At 42.9% G+C, this 10,891-nt stretch overlaps 1 protein-coding gene across 4 annotated transcripts; it reads right to left on the reverse strand.

The window, feature by feature from the left end:
* Nucleotides 1–2,588: 2,588 nt before the first annotated feature.
* MED18 (mediator complex subunit 18) lies at nt 2,589–9,939 on the reverse strand. 4 transcript variants are annotated; one of them, XM_045299190.1, is made up of 3 exons: nt 9,811–9,939; nt 8,713–8,803; nt 2,589–3,840 (listed from the first exon to the last, which is right to left on the reverse strand). In XM_045299190.1, the coding sequence occupies exons 2-3, from the start codon at nt 8,783–8,785 to the stop codon at nt 3,287–3,289; spliced, it is 627 nt and encodes a 208-aa protein (XP_045155125.1). In that variant the 5' UTR covers nt 8,786–8,803; nt 9,811–9,939; the 3' UTR covers nt 2,589–3,286. The 4 variants fall into 4 exon arrangements, with proteins under 4 accessions (XP_045155125.1, XP_045155124.1, XP_004705112.1 ...); XM_045299189.1 differs by having other exon boundaries at nt 8,713–8,859; XM_004705055.2 differs by having other exon boundaries at nt 9,580–9,939.
* Between the last annotated feature and the right edge of the window lie 952 nt (nt 9,940–10,891).

Raw genomic sequence — 10,891 nt, forward strand, 5'->3', positions numbered from 1 at the left:
CTCCCCTAATATAAAGAAAACAAAAATCCTCACTATTGGATCAATAAGCGACATCATGATAAACGGAAAATGTTGAAGTTGACAAGGATTTCATTTTATTTGGATCCATAATCAACACTCCTGGGAACAGGAGTCAGAAAGTCAAATGTTGTATAACATTGGGCAAATCTGCTGCAAAAGACCTCTGCGAACGTGTTAAAAGAGCAAAGGTTTCACTTTGTGGTGTTTTAAACCACCACGTATGCATGTGAGCACTGGATACTGAACAAGGAAGACCAGAGGTGAATTGATGTATTTGGATTATGGTGCTGGCAGAGTACTGAATAAGTACATCACACACCGTCAGAACGTGCAGGTCTGTTTTGAACATGTCCTTTGACATGTGAGACTCTGTCTTACATACTTGGAACACGTTGTTAGGAGAGCTCAGTCCCTGGAGGACAAGCTTGGTAGAAGGGGCGTCAAAGAGGGCAATGCCCTCAAGGAGGTGGATCGACGCAGTGGCTGCGACAATGGTGTCCAGCATAAGAACGATGGTGAAGATGACACAGGACTGGGCCGTGTTCCGTTCTGCTGTACAAAGGATAGCTAGCGCTTTGAGTTGGGACCGACTCAGTGACATCTAACCAGAACATCAGGAGGGACCAGTCCTGGGAAAAAGACATCATGCTTGGTGGAGGGACCGTGAAAAAGATCAACAAGATGAACTGACGCATGGTTCCAAAAAGCAGCTCAAGGCCAGCAGCATTTGTGAGAATGGCAGTGTGCTTTGTTCTGTTGTACGGAACTGGCATGACAGCACCTCACAAAAACTCAATCATCTTGTTAGAGGGCCCTGAGTTTATGTCACCGGTACTGGAATAATTTGGAAAAGGTTATCAATAATGATTGCACAACAGAGTATAATCAATAGCACTGGATTATACATGTAGAACAGCGGTTCTCATCCTGTGGGTCGAGATCCCTTTGGGGGTCAAATGACCCTTTCACAGAGGTTGCCTAAGACCATTGGAAAACATATTTCCGATGGTCTTAGGAAATGAGATACCGCTCCTTTATCTGTCTCCAGGCAGGTATGCCCACATGCAGATACGCCCATATATGAGTACCCAGTGTAAAGACTGTTATCCACGCTACACCATGCTTCAAGACAAATTTCATTTATTTGTAATTAGAAATAAATATTTCACAATTATATATTATTTTGTGATGAATCACTATGCTTTAATTATGTTCAATTTATAACAATGGAAATACATCCTGCATATCAGATATTTACATTATTATGATTCATAACAGTAGTAAAATTAGTTATGAAGTAGCAACGAAAATAATGTAATGGTTGGGGTCATCACAACATGAGGAACTGTATTAAAGGGTCTCGGCATTAGGAAGGTTGAGAACCACTGATGTCAAAGATATTGATTTGGAGAATGTTTTGTTGTGTATATTTTTGACACAATTTTAAAAATTACACTAATAATGAGTACAAGGAACAAGAAAATGTTCTAAAATTTACTGGTAGTGATTGTACAATATTTATTGACATGACTGAACTATTGACTTTTATGATATGTGGACAAAGTGCCAGTAAAACTGTTAAAAACAATCATTTCGTGGAGTGTCTATAGGCCACACTAATTCACAGCGCCCTGCCCTTCCTTCCCTCCACATCCTTGGGAACTACCAAAGAATATGAGGGGTACCCACCCAAAAAACTGGATGTTTTTTGTATATGAGTGGTATAGTGCATTTGGAACTCATTCCACTAGGTCAGACCGTTAATAAAGCTTTCTATTTAGAGGTTCTGAAAAGATTGCGAAACAGTGTGCAATAAAAAAGGCCTGATTTGGGGACTGATTTTGCCACCACGACAATGCACCTGCTCACGTAGCCATCTCAGTGTGCCAGTTTTGGACAAAAAACAGCATGCTTCTCTTGCCCCACATACCTTACTCACCTGACCTCGCTCCTGTGTGACTTCTTTTTGTTTCTGTGAATGAAGAGGAACCTGAAAGGATAGTGATTTGATGACACAGGTGAAGAAAAAAACGAGGGAGGTGATATCAGCCATCCAAAAATGAGTTTGAAAAATGTTTCCCAAGAATGGAATTGCAGATTCGACAAATGTATTCAGTGTAATGGAGAGTACTCTGAAGGTGATAAGGTTGTTTTGTAACAAATATTTTAATCCATAGCTTTGGGGGGGTGGGAATGCTGGTTTTGGGAGGCGGGTACTCCCTTGTATTTATTTGTGTGTGTACACTTTTTCTTGACTTTTAATAACAGCAGCCATGTACAGAATCTGTCCTTTCTGGCTGACTGAGCCTGCAGCGTCTTCAGTGGCTGATGCTTGAGAAGTGTTAGTGCCAAGAGTTTCTTCTGAGGGGCCTCTGGGTGGACTCAAACCACCAACCTTTCCGTTAGCCGTTTGGCTCTTAAGCACTTGTGCCATTCTAACACAGCTAGAGTTGAAAGAAAAAATTGTCCCTATTTTAAAGAAAACTATATGACTTTTAGGAAAGGTAAAAGCTATTTTCTCTGTCAAAATTAAAAACATCAGGTTAATAATCAGAATTACACAGACATTTCTCTTCTTAGCCTTTATTACCATTGAAGCTCACAGCTTCTACATTTCAAATTTTATACACAAATGGCAATAATTAAGAAATCACCCCCCCCCAAAAAAAAAGCAATTTATTCCAGTCTCACCTCTTTGTGTGGGAGGTAAAAGACAGATTCTTGCGTAATCCTGAGCATTTCACTGAAGATGGCTGTCATGTCCAGAGACTTGGCTCTTAGTCACCTTGCAGGCTTAGACAGGTCTCAGAAGGGGACGATGACATTAGGGAGGTATGCACTCCTTAGAACAATCAACCATTCAGGATGAAAAGGAGAGCATCTACCTCAGGACAAAGTTCCGAAGGAAGGGAGGGTTAGGAGAGGAGGAGGAAGAGAAAAGGGAAACACAGGGTAGAAATAGAATGAGCAATGTTAAGTTGTGGGAACTACAATCAATGACATGAAACGTGTACAAATTACTGAATGGAAAACTGATTTGCATTGTGAACCGTCACCCAATTCACAATAAAAAGTTAATAAACAAAAAGGCTTATCACAAACATGAAATCATCACACAAAGAGACAGAACCAAGAAGCATGTTCTCACTGTCCTTCTTCCGGAGGGAAGGGCGTCTGGAGGGCTGAGGGGAAGTGAGGGCACTTAGAACGCCTTCTTGTTTGTGACATGCGAGGGCAGGCCCCATTGGTGGACCGTCCCTCTTAGTCACATGAGCCTTTTGGGGTCTATCTTTTCCAGGTGGACCAGAGGTTTCAGCTGCTCGGCAAAGTTCCTCATGTCGTCAGAGACCATGTCCTGGCCCGCTGGTGCAACGATACTTAGCTCCACAAGGTAAGAGAGGGATAAGGCCTCAATGCTGTCTGTGTTTCCTGGCACCAGGATGCGGAAGATCTTATACACCATCACCTTCATGATGCCCTTACGGAACAAGTGTCCCTTGGCAACAAACTCGTGGTCCATGCGGAAGCCCATTTCCATCAGAAAGTCAGTGAGGTTCTCAGACGTGGCGATATCCACGCAGTTTCGTACCAGGGCGTGGCGATTCTTGTCTCCCATTTCTGGCTGTCCCAGGTAGCGCAGGTGCCAGGGTGTCCCTGCCCTATCCATAGAGCGCCGGGCCCTTAGAACAAACGGGCTGGCCTGCTGGCCCTTAAGGAGGAACACCATCTCATGGTCCAGGAAAGTCTCGGGTTCCATGTTGTCACATAAGCCTCGAAGGCGGTGGATGAGGCTTTCCAAGCTGTGATCTAAAACGCTTCCTGAGGAGGGAAAAAAGCACCATTGACGCCCAGGTTTCAGTTGGGTTTGTACAATTAACACAAGGTTCAGAGACCTGCATGAAAGACGCCACGGTTTTATGAAGCAAAAGGCCCAACACACGAAATTTTAGGGGTATTACTACAACATTGTGAGAAAGTTCAGAAGACCCTACAGTTCTTAGTTGACAGCAGGGGTCTCACACTAGTGACGCTCCAGCAGGCCTTGGGGCTCAGCTCTCTTAACATGCAACAGTCTCTTTCTAAAATGTATTCATAGGAGCTTGTTGTCACTCTAGTTTAATAATTTTGTCTATTTCCAGCAAAGAAAGCATTTCCATTTATAAAATATAGTTCATGTAATAATCAAATAAAAGATCAATGACTTAAAAAATATACATAAAGTAATTCTTAGTCCTCATTTTAGTCATCTGTTTGGCAGCACGGGGTATAGTTGTTAGAGTTGACTTAAAATGTAAAACACACACACACACACACACAAATAAAACCCACTGCCATTGAGTCACTTCCGACCCACAGTGACCCTATGAGACAAGGTGGGACCGCTCCTGTGGTTTCTGAGGCTACCACTCTTTAAGGGAGTAGAAAGCCTCTTCTTTCTTCCACAGAGGGGTTGGTGGTTTCGAACTTGCCGGGGCCCTTGGTTGGCTACACTGGCTCTGAAATCTTTCCTTTGTTTCTAGAACACAAATTTACCTTGATTCACCACCTAATTCACTGACCATTTCTTCTGAGTCTCCTTTGCTGGCTCTTGCTCATTTTCCCGAAATGGTGGAGGCCCTTGGGCTCAGTCCTGGCCCTTCCTCTTTCAAAATAAATGATACAGAATCCAACTAATTCTCCTTCATTTGACCACTTCCACCTAGATAAAAATGTCCTTTATTTCTTGTAAAGCCTGATTCCCGGGCTTTACAGCTCATCTATACCCGGGATCTCCCACATCTGTCTCCCAAACAGTGAGTTCATACATCAACTTCTTTACCAGAGACTAGCAGACACCTCCTTTGTAACACTTTCAGAATCAAACTTGTTATTTTCCTATTTAACAAACTTATTTCTTCTGTAATCTTTCCCCATCTAACTGCCCAGGTCCCAAGCCACAGAATTATCTTTGAATTCTTTTTGTTTTCAGGTGAAATTTTCAAAATAAATGATACAGAATCCAACTAATTCTCCTTCATTTGACCACTTCCACCTAGATAAAAATGTCCTTTATTTCTTTTATGGTTTGGCTTCACTAGCCTGCTTCCACCCTTGTCTTCTTCCTCAATTCTCCACACAACAACCAAGTGCTTTAATGAATAAGGCAGATGATAACATTCTGCTCAGCTCCCTATTTCCCATGTCCGTCAGAATAAATTCAAAGTCCTTACTACAGTTAACAAGGCCCTACATACTAGGCAGGTCTCCGCCACCTACATCATCTCCTTCCACTGACCCCCTTGATTACTTTCTCTGGTCACAGTGAACTTCACACCAAACACACATCTTCTTCAGAGTCCTGTTCTCCCCTTGGCTATCTGGACATCTGCTCACCCATCACTTTCTTCAGGTCTGCTCAAATGTCATTTTAGCAGCAAGGGCTTTTCTGACTACTCCAAATAAAAGAGCACATCACCTCAAAATTCTAGTCATCTTTCTCCTTCCATTGTTGGCACTCCAACACTAGGAACACATCTGGTATAAATAATAGTATCTTATACAAAACCAAAATCACACAAACTCACTGCGTTGAGTCGATGCATGCTCAAAGTGGCCTGATCGGAGAGGGAAGAGCTGCCCTGAGGTTCTGAGCCGGTAACTGTGTGCAGGAGTAGAAAGTGCCGTCTTTCTCCCAAGGAGCGGCTGGTTTTAATAAAGCTGCTACTCATTCTTTAGCATCTACTGTGTACCAGGTATTTTATATAGATCTTATCTAGAATGCTTCTTAGTAGCATAACTGAAGACACTTGCTAGTTACAGGTATTTTTTTGAGAAGGTGATCCAATTACCAACCTTGTGATCATAGCCCAACTCATAATCACTATGCCACCTGGGCTCCAAGTATGTTATAGTTACGGTAAAGCCTGACAGCCATTGTTGTTGAGTCAATTCCAACGCATGGCAACTCCATGAGTATTTCAGCGTAGAACTGTGACCCAAAGCATTTTCAAATGGCTGTAATCTTTCTTTTTTTTTGGAATGGCTATAATCTCACAGAAATACTTTGCCAGGCCTTTCTTCCATAGCACCGCTAAGTGGATTTAAATCACCAACCCTCACAATGGATATATGTATGGATTGTGATGAATTGTATGAGCCCCAATAAAATGATTTATAAATAAATAAATAAAATAAGTCACCAACCCTTAGCAGTCAAATGCTCAGTGCCTGTCTACTTATACTACCAGGGGTCTCAAAAAAAAAAAAAAAATATATATATATATATATATATATTAGTGGGATAACTGGATTTTTGAAACAATAGTGCTGAATAGTAAGACCGAAGATCTTTGGGAGCTGGGAATAGCATCCTGTATTTAGGGCTGTGTCAGACATGTTTGTCGGTGCTCAATCACTGGAGGTGTTTAGTAAGTTCTGGTTCACTGGACATAGTTATTTAATGATGTGCCAGGTATTGTGCGGGAGAGTAAGCGGTCCTGTTCTCACAGAGATTCTGGTTTAATGAAGGCAACAATAAAGAAATGAACAATGATAAGGGAAAGAACTAAACATGACACACAACAACTGGTGGAGTGGGAAGACAGAGGTCTATGGCGGGGCAGCGGGGAGAGACCTCTCTATAAGGAGTGACAACTGAGCTGAGACACTAAGGGTGAAAATGAGATGGTCACTTGAAGAGCTAGGAGAAAAGTAATCCCAGGGGAGGAGTCATCAAGCGGAAAGGCACTGAAGCAGGGAAAGGTCTGGTGAGTCCACCTGGAGTCACTCTCAAAAACATGCCAACTGAAAGAAGCCTTACACAAGAGAACATTCAAAGCATTTCACTCGGATGTTTTAGAACGAGGAAAGGCATGTTGGAAAAGAAAATCAAACAGTGGCTTCTCGGCAAGGATGGGATCAGGATGAGGCCCATAGGAAAGGGCATGAAACAGCTTTCTTGGTGGGGATGCTTGCACACTGAAAAAGGGTTTGGGCTACACAGGTAAATGCTTTTGACCAAAATCGTGGGGTTGGTCCACTTAAGAGTTATGCATTTCATGATATGTAGATTTATACTTAAGAAAATAACAATTAACACAGGCTGAACTATTTACGGGGCATTATACTGAGGCCATCAATTTACACTGAGATGCATCACCCAGGATGGTTTGTAGATGGAGTGATGGGCAGACATGTAATAACACAATGTATGTAGTACAACAGAAATTGTACCATCTAAGGGGCAGACCATGAGCCCTGGTGGCCCTGGAGGATAAGCACTGAGCTGTATGTTGTGGATTTAACTGTGTCCTTCAGAAATCGTTGATGAAGTTCTAACCCTGGTCCCTGAAATTGTGACTGGATTTGAAAACAGAGGCTTTCTTTTGTTATGTTAATGTAGCTACGGCCGGAGTAAGATATATCTTAAAACTGATACATTTTTGAGTGATAAAAAAAGCAGACACAAAGATTCACACAGGGAGAAGACAAATGACATATGAGGACCAGTCTACAAGCAAAGAAATGACAAGACCAGGAATCGGACACCAGTTATTAGGAGGCTCAACATGGCTGATTTGAACTGTTAGTTTCCAGAAACGGGAGAATACACATTTCTGTTCTTTAAGGATAGACCCCTGGGGAATTTGTGATGGCAGCAATAGGTAACTGACAGACTATTTTACATTTTCCAGAAGAAAAAGTTTGAGCAAAAAATAGTTATCTACTGAGTGTCAGCAGTTGTGTAGGTTGGCTTTGTATAAGTTTCCCATCTCCAGGGAAGCAGAATAGAAAAGTGGAAGTCACCCTGACACGATCACTGAAGGCAAATGGGTGCATAAGCAAATGTGGTGAAGAAAGCTGATGGTGCCCAGCTATCAAAAAATATAGCATCTGGGGTCTTAAAGGCTTGAAGGTAAACAAGCGGTCATCTAGCTCAGAAACAACAAAGTCCACATGGAAAAAGCACACCAGCCTGTGTGATCACGAGGTGTCGAAGGGATCATGTATCAGGCATCATCAGAACAAAAAAATCATATCATTGTGAATGAGGGGCAGTGTGGAGTGGGGACCCAAAGCCCATCTGTGGGCAACTGGACATCCCCTTACAGAAGGGTCACGGGGAGGAGACAAGCCAGTCAGGGTGCAGTATAGCAATGATGAAACATACAACTTTCCTCTAGTTCCTAAATGCTTCCTCCTCCCCCCACTATCATGATCCCAATTCTACCTCACAAATCTGGCTAGACCAGAGGATATACATAGGTACATATAGGAAGTGGAAACACATGGAATCCAGGACGGATGATCCCTACAGGACCAGTGGTGAGAGTGTGATACCGGGAAGGTGGAGGGAAGGTGGGTTGGAAAGGGGGAACCAATTACAGGGATCTACATATAACCTCCTCCCTGGGGGACAGACAACAGAAAAGTGGGTGAAGGGAGACGTCGGACAGTGTAAGATATGATAAAATAATTTATAAATTATTAAAGGGGAGCAGGGAGGGAGGGAGGAAAATGAGTAGCTGATACCAAGGTCTTAAGTAGAGAGCAAATGTTTTGAGAATGATGAGGGCAACGAATGTACAAATGTGCTTTACACAATTGATGTATGTATAGATTGTGATAAGAGTTGTATGAGCCCCCAATAAAATGATTTTTTTAAAAAAGAAACGAGGAAGCCAGGTCACCCAAGTTCTCTGGCTCACTTACCCTGAAGCAGGTACTCCATCATGTTAATGGTGCCCCCAGTGACAGGCATCATGGTGACTGGAGGGGCCTCCATGGTGGCTGTCTGATTAAGCTGAAGGCAAAAGAAATGGACTGGAAACACTCAATCTGGTAGAGCACAGGGTACACCTGGAGAAAGGTTAGACTTTTTGAAACATCAGAGACTGAAGAGATCAGCTTGTGTCACTGACCTAGACACCAACAAAATATTCATTCAAACATTTTGCTTAACTGCTCGATGGCCAGGTCCTCCTCCAGAACAGAGGACACACAGATACGCAAAAGAGAGCTAGTCGTGGGGTTACTGCATCCTCTTCTAGTGTCAAGTTCTCAATTCTCCAAAAGTTACCTGTGCAATTTTGAGGAAGTCCTGAACTTTCTCACCCTACGACTCAATTTCTTCCTTATTGAAGGGAACTACCAATATCTAGCACTCAGGCTTTGTGGTTCAAATGGCCTAATGAACACACAATACAATTCTGAAGAACTGAAAGGTGACTTCAGAAACCTTATCTCTTTTTCACTTTTAAAGCATCGGAGAGAGGTCATATATACACAGCAAGTGGAGCCCAGATCACAGGAGAATCTAGGCTCTGCCTCTTGGCACACTCAAAGCATTTTTTAAAAAAACATCATTTTCACGAGTTTTTACATGATAAGAGTTCTTACACCTCTTATAACATTCCATACATCAATTGATTGTATCAAGCATATTTGTACATATGTTGTCATCATCATTTTTTAAACATTTACTTTCTATTTGCGCCCTTGGTATCAGCTCCTCTTTTTTCCCTTCCTCTCCCCCTCGTGACCCCTTGATAAATTATAATTATTGTTTTCATATCTTACGCCGACCGCTGTCTTCTTCACGCACGTTTCTGTGGTTCATCCCCTAGGCAGGCAGGGGATCATGCATCGACCATCGCGATCGGTTCCCCCTTCTTCCACCTTCTCCCTACCCTGAAAGCCCCTTTAAAGCGAGGCAGGCAGAGGAGTGAAATCCTTATAAAATGCTGGTTTGGTCGGAATCGACCCGATGGCAATGAAATACAAAACGGCTTCGAGGACACATGCACTCACACTAAAAATGACTTTAACGCATGTTGCCTCTTCTCGCAAAATCAGAAATTACTCGTACATCACCCGCGCACCACATAACCTTTCAACTTTGGCACCAATTAGACCCCGACCGCGGGCGAGCGCCACCACGTCCAGCCTCCTTCAGCTCCGGCCGGAGCGGAAGCCCCGCCCCGAGCGGAAGCCCCGCCTCTGAAGTACGGGTGCCGAGAAGCCGCCGGGCGCCGGGCGCCGCGCCAGCTGACGAGCATGCGCAGACGGCGTGTTGCGGGCGGGAAGCCGGTGTCCTTGTTTGGAGCATTTCCCTGAGGCAATCAGGGCTCTTGACGTCACAGCCAGTCTTCTAGGAAAATATTTATTTTTTTCAAGTTCGAAGACCCGGAGATGTTTTTGTGTCGAGAATTTCTTGGAACTGATAGGACTGAGAGAAGATTGTGACGAAATTAGACTCAGCCGGGCTCCCTTGGGGAAAAATGGAAAGTAGGAAGGGAGGGAGTAAGTTATAAAACAAAGACCTTTGTGCGTACCTGAACTGGAAAAGGGAAAATGCTCTCTATTCCTTAGCATAAGGTTCTGAGCAATTAGGGAGCTCAGTAGGACCTCAAAATTCACTGTCCTGAGCATAATACACCTTCATTAAAAAATACAGAGATAAGTACATTTAAAAAATATTTATCGAACTCTGATTACATGTGAAGCACATAGAGTGTGGGCAAGCTGGGGAATACGGTGAGACAAGATTCTCACCTAGAGTACAAAACTGAAAGGGGTGTAAAAAAACCAAGTAATTAAAATAAATAATGAAATCAAACCAAACGCGATGCCATCGAGTCAATGCTGACTTACAGCGACCCCTTGTGAGTACCCGGTGCTGTATATTTATCCAAAATAACTGCGGAAAAATTCATACTTTAACATTTTATCCTGATAGCAACCCTATGGACCAATAGCTACTGTTATTATTAATAGTCATTTTATAGATGAGGAAACTCAGGCCACTAGATGTTATCTAAATTGCAAGAGGGTGGCGAGACTGAGATACAAACCTAAGTAACTCTCTTTAGAGCTGACCCCCTTTTTTTTT

This window comes from Echinops telfairi, unplaced genomic scaffold, assembly GCF_000313985.2.
Source record: "Echinops telfairi isolate 266 unplaced genomic scaffold, ASM31398v2 ScPeMD7_7457;HRSCAF=8495, whole genome shotgun sequence".
In the NCBI taxonomy this organism is placed as follows: Eukaryota; Metazoa; Chordata; class Mammalia; order Afrosoricida; family Tenrecidae; genus Echinops; species Echinops telfairi.